Below are 21,370 nucleotides of genomic sequence, written 5' to 3'. Positions count from 1 at the left end.
CACAGTGGACGAGAAGCTGGATATGAGTTAACAGTGTGCTCGTGTTGCCAAGAAGGCTAACGGCATTTTGGGCTGTATAAGTAGGGGCATTGCCAGCAGATCGAGGAACGTGATCGTTCCCCTTTATTCGATATTGGTGAGGCATCATCTGGAATACTGTGTCCAGTTTTGGGCCCCACACTACAAGAAGGATGTGGAAAAATTGGAAAGAGTCCAACGGAGAGCAACAAAAATGATTAGGGTTCTGGAGCACATGACTTATGAGGAGAGGCTGAGGGAACTGGGATTGTTTAGTCTCCAGAAGAGAAGAATGAGGGGGGATTTGATAGCAGCCTTCAACTACCTGAAGGGGGGTTCCAAAGAGGATGGAGCTCGGCTGTTCTCAGTGGTGGCAGATGACAGAACAAGGAGCAATGGTCTCAAGTTGCAGTGGGGGAGGTCCAGGTTGGATATTAGGAAAAACTATTTCACTAGGAGGGTGGTGAAATACTGGAATGCGTTACCTAGGGAGGTGGTGGAGTCTCCTTCCTTGGAGGTTTCTAAGGCCCGGCTTGACAAAGCCCTGGCTGGGATGATTTAGGTTGGGAATTGGTCCTGCTTTGAGCAGGGGGTTGGACTAGATGACCTCTTGAGGTCCCTTCCAACCCTGATATTCTATGATTCTATGATTCTATGACAGGCAAATGCAATGACTATTCTACATTTGCAGCCTCAGACACTATAGCCTATTTCTCTGAGTGGGGCACTTTAGCCAGGATACTGGGTTTTTTTCTTCAGCAGAGTATGAATCTACAACACCCTATCCCAGGAATAGGAGTGCTAGTAGTTGAGTTGTGTTTTACCAGATTTAACACCAAAAATGTTAGCCTGTTGATTGAAAGAGAAATAATTCCACTTCAGGGAAGAGGGTAGGAGAAAAATAGTCACCTCTTCTGTTTGATAAACAGATCTGTATTGCTCTTGTTTATGTATTGAAGGCAGCCTGCAAAGGATATAAACATTGAACTTGTGCCTTTTTGTTTTTTGTTTTATGAACTTTATGATGTGTAAGGAAAGCCAACAAGGTGTGAATTTTTGTTCCTTTTCCCTAAAACATTTTTTCTGCATCTTCTCTCTTTCTCTTTCTCTTTTTTTTTTTAAACTTTAGATATTCAGATTTTATCTGCCCTGGGAGATTCCATCAAGGAAAAGAGAACTAACATAATTCTGTCATTACATGAGTCGAGAGAACAAAACTGAGAGTGGAAGGGATTTGCAATCAGACTATTAAAACTTTTTGGCCAGATCCTTAACTGGTGTGAATTGTTGTAGTACATTAAAATCAATTGGGTTTACTCACATGCTTTAATGTTAAGTATGTGCATGAGTACTTTGCTGAATCAGGGCTAGAGTACCCAGCACCTTGCAGGATTGAACTTTTGCTGAGCGAACTAAAGGCTTGTCTACATGGGAAGATATTCCAGAATAGCTATTCCTGATTAACTCTGTGTGGACACCTTTATTCTGGACCAAAGCCTGATCTACACTTAAAAGTTAGGTTGACCCAGCTACACTGCTCAGAATGTGAAAAATCCACACTCCTGAGACACATAGTTAAGTCAACCTAACCCCCAGTGTGGACAGAAGAATTCTTCCATCGACCTCTCAGAGAGGTAGATTAACTGCGCTAATGCAAGAACCCCTCCCATTACCATAGATAGTGTCCACACCAAAGTGAAACAGCAGTGCAGCTGTGCTGCTGTAGTATTTCAAGTGTAGACAAGCCCTAAGAGTTCCCTACTCCAAATTAGCTTAATTAATTTTAGATTAAACTAAATTAAAATAAGGCCATATTCCAGGATAAGAGTATCTATGCATGGAGTTAATCATGTGTAGGTAAGTCCTAAAATATCACACAAGAAGTATGTTTTGAGAGGGGACCAGAAGACATAGAGGAGCAGGTCAGGGAGGGAGAGGGTTTCAGGCAGAAGAAGGCAGAATAGTGGTGAAGGATTGGTTATGGAGCATGAGAGGAGCAATAAGACAAGAGCAAAGAGGTAGGTGAGGGAGATGAGAGCAGGGGTGCTAAAGTCTGAAGAGCTTTACAAACAAGGTCAAAGAAAAGTTGTTTGACCATTCAGAGAACTGGGCTCTTTCCCTATATGCTCATTGGGTGGTCCCTTCACTTTTCAGCTGGGGAAGGATGGCTGCATCACGAAGGTCATCAGCACCAAAACATTCAAGCTTTATCATCCCAGGATGTCCTGGTCCCTTGAAGTGGAGGCAATCCTCACAGAGGACGGAACAGGTAACACTGGTGGGAAAGAAGACTAGAATATGGCTGGGATATGGACGGGGGTTGCAGGCTGAGTTTGAGAGGCCACTTTGAGAGCTGGTAATCTTTGATGGGAATCTCTGATGGCCAAGCATGAGACTCAGTTCACCATCAAGTACCATTTTATAAGCATAATTATCCCCTCCAGGGTGCTGGAGCCTGCATTTGATCATTCAGTGCAACTTTCTTTAAAACCATATCTTCCCCCAGCTCTGATTCTTGTCTCTTCTTCTTCACCCTTCTTCAGGCGTGCAGATTATAGGCTCTGACTACATTTCCATCTACCAGGCAAGGGAGAGAATGTGGTTTAAGAATATGGACACGTACTACAAAAGGGGAATTCCTTACTATGGAGAGGTAGGATGGCAGAGAGAGAATGTCCTAGGCAAATTCTGAAGTCGCAAAAGTGATCTCTGTGATGCTGTATATGACCATCCCCCTACTTCCAGTGGCAGGTTCCCTTAGTAACACTACATGGCAATAGCCCCTAATGCACAGTTCTCCCATTGCATTAGGGGCTTTCAGAGAAGATGAGGAAACCTGTCTGGGTCATGGAACCTTGCGTTATCATGTGTGTGTGTGTGGGGCAAGGGTCTGTACAGTCAAAATGACATGAGCCCCGTGGGGACAAGGAAGAAAGAATTTATAATGGGGGGAAGGGTCTTTGTTAAGGCACAAGATCAGTTCCGAGCCCCCTAAGCACTGCAGGTTTCACAAGCTAGTATCCTGCAAAGAACACCACCTTTGCAGCCATTCCATCCTGGCAGGCCCAGCAAGCAAGAGTCAGGATTTGAACCTGGTTTATACCTAATCCCATATATAAACCCTTCCGTCTCTCCACAGCAGGAATATTCCTCCTGTCTTCCTTTGTCCCTCCTATGAAGCTTCACAGGGAATTTCCTCTCCCTGCCCTTCACAGAACCCACACAAAATATTCTGACCAGTGCATGTGTTTTAAATACACTTGACTATTTGATGACAACACCTGCTGCTATTCACTATAGCCTCCGCACATGTTGTCTTCAATACCAAAGGCTTTGAAGCCAACTAACATATTAAGGAGAGTAAGTGGGGCTTTACCTGTCCTGTATGTTTGCTGAACACCTTGGACACCTTTATTTATTCAGATTCAGATGGAAAACGAGGATGGCATCCCTGTTGCAAATGAGACCATCAAGCTACAGCTCAATGAGAAGCATGTGGCTGACTATATCACAAATGAGAATGGCACTGCTCGGTTTTCCATTGACACCTCCGAATACTTTGAGCCCCGTTTTAAGTTGAGAGTAAGTAACTGAGAGAACTAAGGGAAAAGACACTATTCCCCCAGATGGTCATCCAGTTGTGGGAGGAGGGAAAAGCAAGCTGGTATTCTGATGGGAAATATTGTTCTGGATGAGTTGCAATGTGTGGGGAAGTAGCTGGTCCCTCCAGTGACACCTGCATCCATGGGGAGGCTAGCAGAGAAGAAGGAAGGGGGAGATTTTGTTTTTAGAGCAACTCAATGAGCTTGTTTTCATTTGGTCTCCCAGTCCTGATCCAGCAGCAACCTCAGATGTGGTTATCTAAAAGGATGACATGAGGACAATATTCATCAGAGAAGATGATAATCAACTCGCTTTAATATGATGGTTTCAGCTGTTTGGCTCTATCTCCCCATCGTGTATCCATCTTCTAATTGTCTCCTCTCCCCGGGCAGAGAGCTCTGCCTTCATTGGGATGAAATCTCCCTTCAATGCCTGTAGCCCACGCTCCCAGCTCCAATCTTTCCAGCTTGCTTTGCAGTTTGGTACTGGCCCCTCCTGTGTGGTTGCTGCCTCTTCTGATTTTGGTGTTGTCCCCAATTTGATTCTGGGTTAGGTTGCACCAAAGAAACTATAAAATGCAAACTTGCCATACAGGGAGCAGAGGTTCTTGCTGGATTTTGTCACTTTGTCTTTCCACATCCAACCTGGATGCACTGACCTCCAAAACCAACTATTTGTTTTGCTGTTGCCTCTCTCTGTCCCTACTGGGCTGCTCCAGAGACACACACATCCCTTGGCACATGCTCAATTGGCCCTGGCATGGGGAGAAGAGAGGTAGCAGCAAATCCAGTCTGTCTGGGACTGGTGCAGTGCTAGCTCTGCAGAGTCACCTAACAGCTTATGCAGCCACAAGGATGTCCACTGACCTGTCAGTCTAGGCACACCAGAGAGGAGTGGATGTGTTAAGGACGCCAGGGGGCAAGCACAGCATGCAGCCTAGCTGGACTGGACTTGCTGTGCAGGAATGTTCACACAAGCTCATACACAAAATATTGGTAGAGCTATTAGACTAAATAGCCTCTAAAGACCATTTCCCACTGCTTTACACAGATTATGATAGAAACTGCTGTGAATAAACATTTGTGCCCCAGCTTCCCTTTGACCCTTGAATTTCCTCTTCATTAAATCCTTTGTTTACTTTTTTCTCTATGTCTCTTGTCAGGCCACATATGCAATAGATGACTGTAGAGACCTTGTCTGGATGGACACTTACGAACCTGAGACGACCTACTACGTCCAGCGCTTCTACTCCCGCACTAATAGCTTTGTGAAGCTCGAGCAGGTCCCAGAGATGCTGAGCTGTGGCCAGCAGAGGAGGATCATGGTGCACTACATTTTGAACAAAGAGGGATACAAGGATGCCACCAGTGTGAACTTCTACTATGTGGTAAATGTTGGGGGGCTGCTCTGCTTCCCTGAAAGCCTCTATGCTTTCAACCTCAGTTGAATATTGATCAAGTCAGAAATATGTAACCTAGATGACTTAGTGGTAAAAAATCAGAACCTAGCCATTGTCTTGTCAATGGGTTCCACCAGGGCTCTGCCCATTTAAACGTGGAGCAAATTAAACATCTATCTCTAAAGTCACCCAGGGCACTGTGAGCACCATGAAGTGGAGAGCATAAAATTACCACTAGGGGGACTATTCCTCTGTCCCTTGTGCTGCACAACTGCCATGCAGGAGAGGCCAGGACAAGAGTCTCAGGGGATACTGCAGGGCAGGACTGAGGGGCATTGGCAGAGCTGTGTGGGGAGGCCAGCACTGGAATAGCAGAAGAAGGAGAGGAGTTGCAGGGCAGGACTGAGGGGCATTGATACAGTTGTGTGTGAGCAATGGGGGAAACTAGCACAGGATCTGCCTGCAGCTACGTCCAACTCTCATGAGGCTATCCATCCCTCATTTTCGTGAGCACCAAACATTACAATCCTGATCATCACTAAATAATAGATATTTACTAGCCCACTGAAACAAATTTAACTTTTTCCGATCCCGTCTCATGGTGTCTTTTTGTCCACAGGTGATGGCAAAAGGCAAAATTGTTCTGAATGGCCAACAGCAAGTCAGCATCACAGGTGGTAAGTGCTGAGATGTTAGAAAACAAAGATGTGAACTCCAAAGCATAAGTATCTTGAGTGAAATGGGCTAAAATTGAGTACAGCAGCTGGCTGGAATCTCTTTCCATGTGGTGTTAGTTACTAGACCTATCTCCGACATAAGCCACAATCACAGCATTATTAGCACTGGAAGTGGACTTTAGTGCATCATGTGGTCCATCCCCTGGCATCACAGCCAGATTAATCCTGTTGTTCCTCAATTGAATGATTAGCTAGGAATGATACTTGATGTGAATTTGTCCATTTCTTTCTCTTTAATTTCTCCTTAAGGGGCATTTGCAAGTTGTTCACTATGACTCCTCATTATTCATAATTTGAAGTATGTGAATGATCACCTAAATCACATGATATTGTTTCTTATCCCTGATTGGATGACTAACCTGTCTTTAGTAGTTGGTTGTCAACATTAGTTTGTACATGTTTTACTCCTGGTGTAACAGAAACACCCAAGTTGTGTGTTTCTCACCCCATCATCCTCCAGGTGCTGGTGTAATACACTAGTCTAGTGCAAATAAGGCTGTCTTCCTCTAATGATCATAACATCCTGATACTATACTATCTCAGCCAGCTAAAGGATCTCTCCTTTCGCTCAGGAGGTAGAGTCCTGGGCTATTTGGTGCTGAAGGTCCTGAGTTCAATCTCTGTGGACAGTATTCTCAGTGTGTGCCATGCTTGTAGCACTCACACACACATTTTCTACCCAGAAGTGAAGCTAATAGAATTCTTCTCTGACTGCAGCTCACCTCACACTCTGCAAAGTGCCTGGTGCTCAGCATCTTAATGTTGGCATCTGGCATCTCACTGAGGGGAGCAGTTTGAAGTCTGGTGAGAGCCGGGTCTCCCAATAGCCAACTATCTCATTTTAAAGAAGCTTTTAGCTTACAGGCTAAAATGTTAGCTCATCCACTAAAGTCATGATTCTGCCTGTCTCTTCTCTTGGCTTTTCCTACTACTGGCTTCATGTTCCTCCTGCAGCTCCTTATGGCACATTCTTCATCTCGCTGACTGGCAGTGAGAAGCTGGCTCCCACTGCCCAGATACTGGTCTACACTGTGCACCCTGGTGGCGAGCTGGTGGCCGATAGCACCAGACTCCAGGTTGAGAAGTGCTTCAAGAATAAGGTGAGAGCTCTGATTTCTTTTTGAGGCCCACCCCAGGTTGCCACAGGCTCAGGGAACCAAGAGGACGTGATTCCAGCCCTGCACTCAGGCTTCCCTTCAAGGGCAGAGAGCAAAGAAATTGCAAACACATCTGAACAAGGGAATGCCAGTGGTGAAGAATAGCAGGGAGACAGGAGATGCTTATGTGAAGGACATGGATGGATGTTCAAGCAGAGTGAGGACTGCCAGTGAAGCTGGGGAGAGAGAGGAACAGGGATGTTTTGCAGGGCCTCTGAGGTCATGGCTCACCCTAAAACAGGGACTCTGGGAGATTCTGTTTGATAGTGAGGTCTTTGTCCTGCAGAGCATAGAAGGAGGCTGTGGAGAAGAGTGAGAACCTATTTATCATCTCTCCATGAGATTGACATTTATACATTAAAATGATTCTCCTAAGGGGCTCTGATTTCTCTGCTCAATTCCAGGTCCAGCTGCAGTTCTCCAAGAAGCAGGGGCTCCCAGCCTCTAACATCAGCCTCCAGCTTGAGGCTGCTGCCAACTCCTACTGTGCCCTGCGGGCTGTGGATCAGAGTGTCCTGCTTCTGAGACCTGAGCAAGAGCTGTCTGCTGACACTGTAAGCCCTGCCACAAATCCTCTTCGCTCTCTACTCAGAGAAGTGCAGAATATTGTGCTTCTCAAGGGGGTTTATAGCTTAACATGGCAGGGGTGTGCCAAGGAAAAATTCTGAGTTCTACTTCATTATTGTGCTTCCAAAGATCCTCTCTCCCATAGCCACACAGTGAGGTATGATAGGATGTAGCTGGAGTATGTACCTCCGGGCACAGAGAGAAATCTTCAATTATGCTGTTACTAATTGCAATATCTTGTTACTCCTTTGCAACACGTGACTATCTAGTCTCAGTTCATAGGTGGTCTACGGATACAGAACTGGACAGGGACTCAAGACACCTGAGTTCTATTCCTGGCTCTGCTACAGGTCAGCTGGGTGACCTTTGGCATGTCTCAGTGCCTCTGTCTTCCCATCTGTATAATGACACTGACCTCCCTTTGCAAAGCGCTTTGAGATCTACTTATGAAAAGTGCAGTATAAAAGCAAGGTATTATTATTATTATATGGGAATACCAGAAACCTGCATCGCCAGGGCCACTTAAAGCACTTAACATTGGTATATAGTCTAGGGAAGTAAGTGATTATGTAAAATGGCATCTTCTTACTGAAGTAGGCCTGATCCAACACTGTAGAAGTCATTTGAATCTTTCAATTAACTTCAGGAAGCTTTAAATTAGGCTCCTTGTGCAGAAACATTCAGATTCATATCTATACGCTTTAATGAGAAAAATATGTTTGCTGATTTTTGCTCCCATGCACTCAGCAGTGCCAGCACAGCTCAGAGAGAAGGTGATGGAGTCTATTCCTTCTTGTGCATCATCACTAGAATTGATTACTAAGTTCCAGCCAGTTACAGTTGTGCAAACCTACTGCAAGCAATGGGATTGCACAGATATCACCAAGGGCCTGCACTGTTTATATTATTGATGAGGATGTTCAAGAAAGAGCAACCCAGCTTGACGCTAAGATCCCAGGGCAAATTTGTGGAGCTAGAAATTTGAAGAGGAATCTGGAATTGTTGGGAAACAATAAACATGGAGCCCTGGTATCATTTTTACAGAGTCACTTTTCAGAGAACCATACTACAGTAGAGGCGGTTTTCTCATAAAGTTGGAGCATACTTGTACTGGGTACATTGGAAGAGATTTCTGAGGTGGTCTCTTAAAGCAGGTGGTTGCATAATAAGGGTGGTCTCTTCTTCACTGTGTTTTCTCTCTTGTGGTGCTCCAAAGCCGCTGTTAGTCCACTCGGTATTAAGAGGCTGAGCATGTGAGTCTAATACAGCCTGAAGTATCCCAGGACTGAGCTGGAGCACTTCTTGTACCTCTGTTGAAGGGCAAAGGTTCCAGCTTGGAGTTTGCTCACACCTGGTAATTGCCAGCGGTGACACAGGATTTTACACCTCTGAGATGTTTCCTTGTGCTCACCTGATTTCATCCCCTCCCACCAGGTATACAATCAGCTCCGTGTGCAAGAGTATTATGGCTATTATTACAACGGGCTCAACCTAGAAGATGACGACAAAGAACCGTGCATTCCAGTCACGGACACCTTTTTCAATGGCTTATACTATGTGCCTGTGAACGTTACTCATGACGGGGACGTCTATGATGTTTTCAGGGTACGTCCTCTGAATGTTTCCCCAATGTTGCTGTCATTGTATTGGCTCCAGAAAAGGTACAGCAGAGGAGGGAAAAGTTGTAGAAGGATTATGTCTCATATTTTAAAGCCCTGCTCAGGCAATGGCTCTCCACTACTAGGGGGAGGGTGGATTCACTGGAAATGTCTGCCATATCTCAGGAGGTCCTCCGTTCTCCCCCTGCAGTGACTTTTGTTTAGACTGTCCCCTGAATTATGCTCAGTTATATTTATTGTGGTTGAGACCACAGTGTGGTAGCCATTTTCTAAAGAAGAAACGGTCTCAAAGACAACTGATAACTTCCAGTCAGTGTTTAGGAGTTGTCAAAAAGGCTAACAGAATATTAGGAAATTTTGGATAGAAAATAAGACAGAAAATACCATGATGTAACTATATAAATCCATGATCCGCCCACACCTTGAATACTGTGTCCAGTTCTGGTCACTCCATCTCAAAAAGTATATAATGGAACTGGAAAAGATCCAGAAAAGGACAACAAAGATAATCAAAGGTATGGAATGGCTTCTGTCCAAGGAGAGAATAAAAAGATTATGTCTGCTCAGCATAGAAAAGAGATATGACAGAAGTCTATAAAATCATGAATGGTGTGGAGAAAGTGAATAGAGAAGTATTATTTAGTCCCTTCACACAATACAAAAAAACAGGGGCCTTCTGTGGAAAAATTGGAAAGAGTCCAGTGGAGGGCAACAAAAATGATTAGGGTTCTGGAGCATGTGACTTATGAGGAGAGGCTGAGGGAACTGGGATTGTTTAGTCTCCAGAAGAGAAGAATGAGGGGGGATTTGATAGCTGCTTTCAACTACCTGAGGGGGGGTTCCAAAGAGGATGGAGCTCGGCTGTTCTCAGTGGTGGCAGATGACAGAACAAGGAGCAATGGTCTCAAGTTGCAGTGGGGGAGGTCTAGGTTGGATATTAGGAAACATTATTTCACTAGGAGGGTGGTGAAGCACTGGAATGCATTACCTAGGGAGGTGGTGGAATCTCCTTCCTTGGAGGTTATTAAGGCCCGGCTTGACAAAGCCTTGGCTGGGATGATTTAGTTGGGAATTGGTCCTGCTTTGAGCAGGGGGTTGGACTAGATGACCTCCTGAGGTCCCTTCCAACACTGATATTCTATGATTCTATGATTCTCTATGATGAAATTAATAGGCAGCAGGCTTAATACAAACAAGAGGAAGTATTTTTTCACACAGCACACACCTAACCTGTGGAACTCATTGTCAAAGAATGTTGTGATGGCCAAAAGTATAACTGCATTCAAAAGAGAATTGGATCAGTTCATGGAGAATAGGTCCATCAATGGTTATTAGCCAAGATGGTCAGGGACACAACTCAGTGCTGGGGGAACACCCTAAAACTCTGACTACCAGAAGCTGGGAGTAGAAGACAGGGGAAGATCACAATATAATTGCCCTATTCTATTCACTCCCCAATAAGCTCTGGTATAGGCCAATATTGGAGACAGGATACTGGACAAGATGGACCATGGTCTGACCCAGTATGGCAACTCTTATGTTCTTACTAAAAAAATGAAAACTGGCAGGTGAAAGGTATGCAGCACACAAGTGGAATGGAGAGGGAGATAGCTGTTGGTTCCATTTTTAGCTTCTGTTTAGCACACATCAACCACCTGCAGCAGCTCTAACAGTTAGTGATTATTAGCTTGTTAAATCATTGTTGACATCATGGTAGCTGTGGGCCTTGAGGAAGTAACTGAAAGACAAAAGTAATGACCTGGGCTGAAATCCTAGCCCAACTCAAGTCAGTGAGAGTTTTGCCATTGACTTCAGTGGGGCCTGGATTTCATTGCTGGTATTGGCTAAGCGGGAGCATTCCATGTCTAGGGGGTGGCATGGAGACAATTTTAGAAAATTGGTCACAGATGATATTAAGGTTCTGTGTATATATGGTTTATAAGGATTAATAAATGATTAATCAATATTGTAAGCATGTTATGGACATGAGTAGTATGTTATAGATCGTTATGAGCACATCAGAAGAAGGTGTTTTAGATGGTTATAAGCCATGGTTATAAGCAGTTTATTGACTTGTTGGACTCTGTAACAATCTATAGCAACTGATTAACTTTTTATGAAAACATTTATTAATCATTTATTAACCCAAATGCTTACTAATAGTGAATAAAATGACACAAGTGTGGAGTGGTTTGGGAATGATTTGTGAACCAAAAAAAGACCTAAGTTCATCAAACTTTTAGCTCATCAACTAATATAGAACCAACTCTGTTACTCACATAGCCCCCTAAATCTACATTTATGCCATGCTTCACCATAATATTGAAGTGCCCCCATGGATAGCTGAGCACTGATCCCCTGAACAGACCAAACTTGTGGCATTAAATGGGATCCACTGCTAGTAATGAACAGGATGTGGGAGAAATGAAATTGTTTGGTTCTCCATTAATACATTGAGCAATATAATTAATTGTTTTATTATTTTATTTTAAGAATATGGGTCTAAAGGTTTTTACTAATTCTACAATACGGAAGCCGGTCCTGTGCCCATCTGACAAAGCCTGCCCGAAAGATTCCACGCCCGACTATGGTTTCGGTGGTGGATATGCTGGTAAAGATAATGTGTAAAAAAGGGGTGGACTGGATGGCTTGGGAAATGGGGTTTGGTCTTTTCACTTCCAGGTCACCAGTTCCAATCTGGCTGCACCTCAATAGTGTCCCCTGTGTAGAATGGATTGGCCAATCAGTGTGTCCAGTTCCTAGTGGGACAAGTCTCCACATCACAGTTTGCTTCAATTAGTGCTTCCTTTGTGGTTTCTGCAGAATGGCCAAAGGACTGACTAGAGTCTGACTCAGCTTGTGTATAGGGGAAAATGAGGGGAAAGTTGCAATGCTGCCTCTTTTCAGAGGATGATAATGATTTCATTCTCCAGGGTTCATTGTTCCAGAGCCTTTCACAAGCTGACTTAAAATCTAAACAAGGAAGTATCAGAAAATATAATGGGGCTACTAATTGTTTAGATGCCATATCCTGTAGTACTTAGCACTCATGTGGCATTTTATAGCCCTGGATCTCAAAGCATTTTACAGCGGATGATAGGTATTACAATTATCCTTCTCTGTAGCTCAGGGAGAGGTAGAAGTATCTTGAGCCTCATATTGCAGATGGGAAAGATGAGACACAGACAAGTGAAATGACGCAACAAATCCTGCATCTTGGGAGTGGGTTAGACTAGGTGACCCTTGCAGTTCCTTCTAACCCCCGGGTTCTATGATGCTGTGACTGCTTAATATCACAAACAGGTCAATGACAGAATTCTGACTCACCACCCCACCTTTAAATAGGGAACAGAGTCTTGGATAGGACCCCTAGGATCTTTGCAGGGAATGCTGCTCCACGTTTCCAGTCTTTGCCCCACCTTGAATTATAGAAAGGGGCTTGGGACAGATCACAGGAAACATGTCCCTCCAATTACTCTAACTAGCCAGTGGACACAGCTGAGTTTCCAACAGCAAAAAAAGTGAAAAATAATCAGAAAGTATAAGACAATGGAGAAAAAATACTTTTCACACCTTCTTACTGTTTTTCAACTGGAAACAAGTAATAAAGAGTTGGGTAAACCTAAGCTGTTAGTGTTTTCTAACGTTTCGATTTGGAAAACAAAAAGTAGAGTAGATCCTTTCCCCCACCCCATATTTCCTTATTTTTTAGAATTTTCCTGCAAGAAATCCCATGTAAAAAATTCTGTTTCCCTCAGATCAGACCATGCTCAGTGGAACTTCCAGGCACATCCCATTAGATGTCTCTACCCTATGCTCCCTAATATGACACTTTTACCATATATACAACTCCTTTCTTCACCTCTAGGTGGCAGAAGGATGATGAGTGAGTCTTCTGTGATAAAGACAGTTCGGAAATTCTTCCCTGAGACCTGGATTTGGGATCTAGTTCACATCGAGTGAGTGTTCTTCTTTTCTGTCCTTGTCTATTTTAAGGGTCTCTGAGTCACTTCCCAGTGCTCACCGGAAGTCACAAGGAAGGTGATGGAACATGTAGCTGCTTCCCAGACCTCTATGTTCTTACCCTTTTGTCTTTCTTCCTATTCAGTGACAGATGAGCTCCCATTTGTTACCCATCTCCAAGCCCCTGGAGCCTGCAGGTTCTAAATTTTGCCCTGTTGGATCGTTACCTAGCCCGTGTTTTCAGTATAATGCAAGCTACTTCCTGCTTGGCAGAACGGTGCCCCCCTCCCCCAATCCTCTCAAGTCTATGACATCGAAAGTTGTTTAAAGGACAAAAAAAAAAAAAAAACAAGGCAGGAAACCATTTTTGATTTTCAACAGCCAGGTTGCTTTCAGTATTCTCCCAAGGCTGCTAATAGCATCTGCAACAAGAAGGCAAGGAAAAGCGCCTCAAAAAGATACTGATCTTAATTATGAATTTCCATGGTTTAATCTTTTTGGAATGTCAATCATAATGTACAAAAACAACAAAGAGTCTGGTGGCACCTTAAAGACTAACAGATTTATTTGGGCATAAGCTTTCGTGAGTAAAAACCTCACTTCTTCGGATGCATAGAGTGAAAGCTACAGATGCAGGCATTATATACAGACACATGGAGAGCAGGGAGTTACTTCACAAGTGGCGAACCAGTGTTGACAAGGCCAATTCAATCAGGGTGGATGTAGTCCACTCCCAATAATAGATGAGGAGGTGTCAATTCCAGGAGAGGAAAAGCTGCTTCTGTAGTGAGCCAGCCACTCCCAATCCCTATTCAAGCCCAGATTAATGGTGTTGAATTTGCAAATGAATTTTAGTTCTGCTGTTTCTCTTTGAAGTCTGTTTCTGAAGTTTTTTTGTTCAATGACAGTGACTTTTAAATCTGTGATAGAATGACCAGGAAGATTGAAGTGTTCACTTACTGGCTTGTGTATGTTACCATTCCTGATGTCCGATTTGTGTCCATTTATTCTTTTGCGGAGGGACTGTCCGGTTTGGCCAATGTACATGGCAGAGGGGCATTGCTGGCACATGATGGCATATATGACATTAGTGGATGTGCAGGTGAATGAGCCCCTGATGGTGTGGCTGATGTGGTTGGGTCCTCTGATGCTGTTGCCAGAGTAGATATGGGGACAGAGTAGGCAACGAGGTTTGCTACAGGGATAGGTTCCTGGGTTGGTGTTTCTGTGGTGTGGTGTGTAGTTGCTGGTGAGTATTTGCTTCAGGTTGGGGGGTTGTCTGTAAGCAAGGACTGGCCTGCCTCCCAAGGTCTGTAAGAGTGAGGGATCATTTTCCAGGATAGGTTGTAGGTCGTGGATAATGCGCTGGAGAGGTTTTAGCTGGGGGCTGTATGTGATGGCCAGTGGTGTTCTGTTATTGTCCTTGTTGGGCCTGTCCTGTAGTAGGTGATTTCTGGGTACCCGTCTTGCTCTGTCAATCTGTTTCCTCACTTCCCCAGGTGGGTATTGTAGTTTTACGAATGCTTGATAAAGATCTTGTAGGTGTTTGTCTCTGTCTGAGGGGTTGGAGCAAATTCGGTTGTATCTTAGGGCTTGGCTGTAGACAATGGATCGTATGATGTGTCTTGGATGGAAGCTGGAGGCATGTAGGTACGTATAGCGGTCAGTAGGTTTCCGGTATAGGGTGGTGTTTATGTGACCATCACTTATTTGTACTGTAGTGTCCAGGAAGTGGATCTCTTGTGTGGACTGGTCCAGGCTGAGGTTGATGGTGGGGTGGAAATTGTTGAAGTCCAGGTGGAATTCTTCAAGGGCCTCCTTTCCGTGGGTCCATATGATGAAGATGTCATCAATGTAGCGCAAGTAGAGGAGGGGCACTAGGGGACGAGAGCTGAGGAAGCGTTGTTCTAAGTCAGCCATAAAAATGTTGGCATACTGTGGGGCCATGCGGGTACCCATAGCAGTGCCACTGACTTGAAGGTATAAGTTGTCCCCAAATCTGAAGTGGTTGTGGGTGAGGACAAAGTCACAAAGCTCAGCCACCAGGCTTGCTGTGGCCTCATCAGGGATACTGTTCCTGACAGCTTGTAGTCCATCCTCATGTGGAATATTGGTATAAAGTGCTTCTACATCCATGGTGGCCAGGATGGTGTTTTCAGGAAGAACGTCAATGCACTGTAGTTTCCTCAGGAAGTCGGTGGTGTCTCGAAGATAGCTGGGAGTGCTGGTAGCATAGGGTCTGAGGAGAGTGTCCAAATAGCCAGATAATCCTGCTGTCAGAGTACCAATGCCTGAGATGATGGGGCGTCCAGGGTTTCCGGGTTTATGGATCTTGGGTAGCAGATAGAATACCCCTGGTCGGGGTTCTGGGGGTGTGTCCATGTAGATTTGTTCCTGTACTGTAGCTGGGAATTTCTTGAGCAGATGGTGTAGTTTCTTTTGGTATTCCTCAGTGGGATCAGAGGATAGTGGCCTGTAGAATGTGGTCTTGGAGAGTTGCCTGGCAGCCTCCTGTTCATAATCTGACCTGTTCATTATGACTACAGCACCTCCTTTGTCAGCTCCTTTGATGATAATGTCAGAGTTGTTTCTGAGGCTGTGGATGGCATTGCGTTCTGTACGGCTGAGGTTATGGGACAAGTGATGTTGTTTGTCCACAATTTCAGCCTGTGCACGTCTGCGGAAACACTCTATGTAGAGGTCCAGTCTGTCATTTCGACCATCAGGAGGAGTCCACGCAGAGTTCCTCTTCTTGTAGTGTTGGTAGGAAGGTTCCTGTGGGTCAGTGCACTGTTCAGTGGTGCGTTGAAAATATTCCTTGAGTCGGAGACGACGAAAGTAGGCTTCCAAATCACCGCAGAACTGTATCATGTTCGTGGGGATGGTGGGACAGAAAGAGAGTCCCCGAGGTAGGACAGACTCTTCTGCTGGGCTAAGTGTGTGGTTGGAAAGATTGACAATGTTGTTAGATGAGTTGAGGGTACCATTGTTATAGCCCCCAGTGGCAGGTATTAGTTTAGATAGCTTACAGTCCTTTTTCCTCTGTAGAGAAGTGAAATGTGCATTGTAAATGGCTTGTCTCATTTTTGTAAAGTCCAGCCACGTTGAAGTTTGTGTAGAAGGCTGGTATTGTATGAGAGTCTCCAGTTCTGAGAGCTCATTCTTGATCTTCTCCTGTCTGCTGTAAAGGATGCTGATCAGGTGGTTCCTCAGTTTCTTTGAGAGTGTGTGGCACAGTCTCTCACCATACTCAGTGTAGTATGTTCATTGCAATGGATTTTTTACCTTCAGTCCTTTTGGTATGATGTCCATCTGTTTGCATTTGACTACATCCACCCTGATTGAATTGGCCTTGTCAACACTGGTTCGCCACTTGTGAAGTAACTCCCTGCTCTCCATGTGTCTGTATATAATGCCTGCATCTGTAGCTTTCACTCTATGCATCCGAAGAAGTGAGGTTTTTACTCACGAAAGCTTATGCCCAAATAAATCTGTTAGTCTTTAAGGTGCCACCAGACTCTTTGTTGTTTTTGTAGATACAGACTAACACGGCTACCCCCTGATACTTGACAATCATAATGTATCATGTCCAATTTCTGGTTTTGGATTTTTTTTTTTTATTTTGTGTTACAAAACTACAGCATTCTTTTGTGTTTTTTTTTTTAACTTCTGAATTCCCTTCTTTTCTAACTAAAAAAAAAAAAAAAAAAAGAGCAATTCCAACATCCTGGCAAGGAATTTAACATTCTGATCATTGATATGAACCTTCAGCTCTACCTCCAGCTTAACAACATTTTCTGAATATGGAGGGTGTTACGGGGTCACTCACCACACTGGCACCTCCTGCTGGCCATTTCGGGAATTATCTCTGGTCAGTGAGTGTGCCATATTGTGATGGTGGCTGTCCTGTCCTTGTCTCCGCCTGCAGACCCCCAGCAGTTCCAGTCTCACTGCCTCTGCTTTGTGGCACAGCCCTCTGGCCATGTCACAATCTTGGTTCCCCCCTTCCGGGGGACTCCTTCTGCAACAGTCTAGCTGCTCCTTGCAGCAGCTTGGCAGTCCATAGCCTGGCTGCTTCTTCAGCGGCAAGTGGAGGTGTGGGGGGGGAGACCCAGGCCCATCTAGGTCCCAGCCCAGGGTCCCTGCAAACAGCTCCTAATGGCCCTCCTTTCTTTCGCCACCAGTCTGTCTCAACTCCCTGGGCCACTTCCACGCAGCCCCAGCACCTTTGGCTCCTGCCTCTGGCTCCTTCACCCTCTTCCCAGGGCCTTGGGCCTGCAAGTCCTAGCAGTCCTGTTCACGGTGCTAGTTCTGCAGCCCTCTAGGAAGCCAGTCCCCTCCCTTGGGCTTCCTGCAGTAGACTGACTTGTTCTGGCCTGCAGCTTCCTTTTATATGGGCTGGCTGGGCCCTGATTGGCTGATCTAGCCACTGCCCTAATTGGCTGCAGCCACTGCCCTAATTGGCTGTTTCCTTGCAGCCCTCCAGGCTAGGTTTTAACCCTATCAGGGCCAGTGCAGGGCAGACACCCCATCACGGGGGGGTAAATCCTGTGGAACCTAAGTGGGAAAGGAGAATATTATTTCAGTTTGGGAGTCTCTCGTATTGATTAGCTGGAAAATACCCTTTGAACGATCAGGTTATTTTCTCACTTTGTCTCTTGTAACTTTAGTTCTAATGGAAAGGCCAGTGTTTTGTTCACCATCCCTGACACCATCACGGAATGGAAAGCCAGCGCCTTCTGCCTGGAAGAGGAGGCTGGGTTTGGCATATCCCCATCTACCTCCTTGACGGCCTTCCTGCCCTTCTTTGTTGATCTGACCCTGCCCTACTCCATTGTCCGAGGGGAAAAGTTTAATTTAATAGCCAATGTCTTCAACTACTTGGACAAATGCATCGAGGTACAGTATGTCCTTTCCCTTTCCTTCCTGAGCCCCTCTTAGTAGTGTTTCCAGCAAGGCTCTACCTCTTGCAGCTAGAGCAGAATGCAGCACCAATGCAGAACGAAGCATTCACAATCCCATTCCAGCCACTCGGCCTTCTTTACACTGGCTTCTTACACAGCAGTGGAGTGATTTCTTTTAAGTTGGGTCTGTCTACTGGATGCTGATCTATCCTTTAATGGAGAAGGAACTTATTATAACTGAGAACTCATTCTGATATAACCTTCCTTTCAGGGGTCTATCCTTTGACATTTGGTGTTCTTTGACATATCGCTGTTTGAAACGGGAGTACATCAGAGCGCAATACAGAACTTTTCATGGTAGCATAGTCCACACAGACAATTAGTGCATGGCATGCTAGTGCATTGTAGATTCATACCATGGCTTGCCATGGACTACCTTGCTATGTAGACAAGCCATCAGAGAGGATATTGGCCAGGGTATTGGAATAAGTCATTTTGCAAAGTACAATTTGCTTTCTACTTGAATGGCCACTATAGATGGGCATAAGGGTCAGGGTTTATTATCTCCTCTGAAGAATGCCCCATGCCTCCTACCTGTGTTGTACCTCTCTACCCCAGGAAAGCTCTAAGGTGCTTCAGTGGGTACGCAGCAGAATCAGTCTCTGGAGGAGATCAACAAACCCTCCTTTTGTCCCTCAGCCTGGCATTAGGAACAGCCTGTGCAATATTATTTTATCTCCCTCTCTCAGGTCAGTACCGTACTGGAAGAGTCCAAGGATTACAAGATAGAGCCCCTTTCCCAAGAGGGCAACACTGCAAGGGTGTGTGCCAACGAGAGGAAAACCTCCTCCTGGACTATTATTCCTCAAAAACTGGGTAAGCGTCTCTGCCTTTGTCATTCTCATGGCACATTGCTGGTTTGTCCCATCTCACTCCAAATTCTCTATCACACGATAACCTGCCTGCTAACCTACAGACAGGAATTGCTGCTATCTGTACCAGACTTCACTGAAGCAGCTCTGCTGAACTCCCCTGGCAAAATCTCTGCAGGCACATGGCAGTGAAGTAGGACCCCGTGTTCTGTCTCTTTTCTTGTTCCTGACAGTTCATTCCTCTCATGTCTCAGAAAGGACCATTCAGATCATCTGGTTTTATGTGAAACATTTGCAGGAGTCCACTTGCTTAAGATATTTCTCTGCATAATCCCCACCTCTGCCCAAGCTTGGGAACTTGCTCCTTGTCAACAGAGATTTTTAAATGCCCGAGTCTTGCTCTTAGCTCACAGAAACCCACAAATATCTAAAGCTTTAATCACCAGGGTTTGGACACTGAAAATTTACACATCAGCAACCAAGATCAGAAATAATTCAGTAATAACAAAATGTACTAGGAATATTGGACCAGATCCTGGTATAAATTGGCATAGCTCTATTGACTTCAGTAAGGTTCCAGTGAGGGTCTGGCTCTAAGTTTTCAGTACTTTCTTTTCAAAAGTAGCCTTTGTGTGAAATGGTTTGGAGATTTAGATGTGTAGAAAGATGGAAGTATAACATTATTTTTTAACTTACAAAGACTTCCCCCAAAGAGTTTGCCATTGTGGTTCAAATTTCATAATAGGGTCATTTTTAAAGTTCAGAAATAAAAACAACAGGTTGATTTACTTCAAACTGGAATTCAAAAAGCCTGATGTGTAAACAATTTTACTGAACGTAGAGAGTAATTGTGAACTCTTATAAGCCAAAATAATTTTTCTGTCCAAAATTATAGCATGGTAAAGAGCAGGTTTATAATAGATTTCTGGCTGCAAAGTTAACAATAGAAAAGCTACTGTGTCTCCAGAGTAATTGAATTTTTGTTAGGTTACATTCTGTACTGATTAAAAAGGTATTGGCATCTTCTTCCCATTTCCATGGTGCTGGTACTTGCAAGTGGTTAAGTGAAGTTCTGCCAAGCTGTCCTGTAAGTGTCAGGTGGGCAGGATTCACCAGTAGTTGTCTCTTCATTGGTGAATTCTGTCTGTGATGAGATGTATTAAACAATGACCAGAATTCATTCACACTGCTGGCTGACTTGGAAGAGAGGGAATTTCCCAGAGTTCCTTCAGGCCACGCTTGGAGGAGTGAATTCATACCAGTGTAATTCTAGGCTTTCAGGATTAATTTTCTTTCTTGGGCTTGGGGGGTTTCTTTCAGGTAATGTGAGCTTCGCTGTTACTGCTGAGGCAAAGTCGAGTGACGCATCTCAGGACCAGGGGATAGAACGCGTGGACACTGTCATACAGCCGCTGTTAGTTGAGGTATGATAAAAAATCCCAACTCTCTGGGAGAGCGAAATGGTCTCTCTTGGGTATGTGTCTCTTTTAATTTGATTTGACTCTTCCTCTCCAAAACATCTTGTGAGAGAATCAACTCAGGGTTTGAGGCAACTTCTATTTTTTCCCACCTGTCTTGGGGTAGGCCAACTGGCTGATCTGTTGAACAGTGACCCTGAGACTCTGACCAAAATGCTGTCCTGGGAAGCCCATGGGATACATGTGATCCTTGGAGGAACTAGTGAGCCAGGCTGCAACCCACAGAGCAGTTATGGCATCAAAGTTCAACCCACTTTTTCCAAACTAGTTGCCAAACACTCTACCAACGTGGCCAGTACTGGAATTTCACCATCTCCCATATCTTGTGACTGGACTCACTTGGTTGGATTCGGCTGCCAGTTAAGCCTTACACCCATGCAGCTGTAATGAAACCACCACAGATTGTCAGCAGAGACAGAACCAGGGACCTTCATCACCAAAAATAAAAGCTCTTCCACGTGAGCTAAAGGAGCACCTCTTTTGGCTGTGTGCAAGGAGCAATCTGTCTTTTATCCTCTTTCCCACTAGAGGGAGACATTTTTCCAGACGCATAGCTGGAGTGGTGCACAGGGGCCATCAGTGGGCTTGTCCAGCTGTAACAGAGGACAGAATTTGTACTAATTTATGACATGTGGCATATTACTGCAGCCATGTCTGGAACCAGCCACTCATGGGGTCAAAATTTGCCTTCATTTACACCTGTGGAAGCACAGTGAAGTCAGCGGGGAAGAGATGATCTCAGACTTTGGGGAAGTTCTTTTCCACACATTCGGTGCCTTTGGCCCATTTCTATAGGGATTCAGCAGGGGTGCAGATAACGGGGCAGGATTTGTCCTATGATCTCTAGGGCAGCTACTGCACCAAAGGAAGCTGGAACTGTGACCAGCTCTCCTCAGCTGTGAATTTCTCCTGCACATCTCCCAGCTGCCTTCCTGGAGGAGAGGAATGGTACACAAAGAGCAAACGCTGCTGGGTGCCAAGATAGGGAGGGAGTGATGCTGCTGGAATGGAAGAGCAGTCACCTTCACTCAGTAGTCTGGGGGCAGCCTGTTT

The 21,370-nt window shown here is 44.9% G+C and overlaps 1 protein-coding gene across 1 annotated transcript in view; it reads left to right on the top strand.

Annotated features, from left to right (window-relative positions):
* Positions 1 to 21,370, top strand: part of LOC128843604 (ovostatin-like) — a 53,352-nt gene that overhangs the window by 18,314 nt on the left and 13,668 nt on the right. Inside the window, exons 9-21 of the mRNA XM_054040560.1 lie at positions 2,173 to 2,287; positions 2,562 to 2,671; positions 3,442 to 3,600; positions 4,784 to 5,008; positions 5,640 to 5,697; positions 6,712 to 6,857; positions 7,319 to 7,468; positions 8,916 to 9,086; positions 11,594 to 11,711; positions 12,969 to 13,059; positions 17,734 to 17,962; positions 18,717 to 18,843; positions 20,160 to 20,263. Of these exons, the coding sequence (XP_053896535.1) occupies positions 2,173 to 2,287; positions 2,562 to 2,671; positions 3,442 to 3,600; positions 4,784 to 5,008; positions 5,640 to 5,697; positions 6,712 to 6,857; positions 7,319 to 7,468; positions 8,916 to 9,086; positions 11,594 to 11,711; positions 12,969 to 13,059; positions 17,734 to 17,962; positions 18,717 to 18,843; positions 20,160 to 20,263 (1,803 nt within the window). The remainder of the gene's footprint in view (positions 1 to 2,172; positions 2,288 to 2,561; positions 2,672 to 3,441; positions 3,601 to 4,783; positions 5,009 to 5,639; positions 5,698 to 6,711; positions 6,858 to 7,318; positions 7,469 to 8,915; positions 9,087 to 11,593; positions 11,712 to 12,968; positions 13,060 to 17,733; positions 17,963 to 18,716; positions 18,844 to 20,159; positions 20,264 to 21,370) is intronic.

The sequence above is a fragment of the Malaclemys terrapin genome, chromosome 1 (assembly GCF_027887155.1).
Source record: "Malaclemys terrapin pileata isolate rMalTer1 chromosome 1, rMalTer1.hap1, whole genome shotgun sequence".
Taxonomy (NCBI): Eukaryota; Metazoa; Chordata; order Testudines; family Emydidae; genus Malaclemys; species Malaclemys terrapin.
This window is presented reverse-complemented; position numbering and strand designations above follow the sequence as displayed.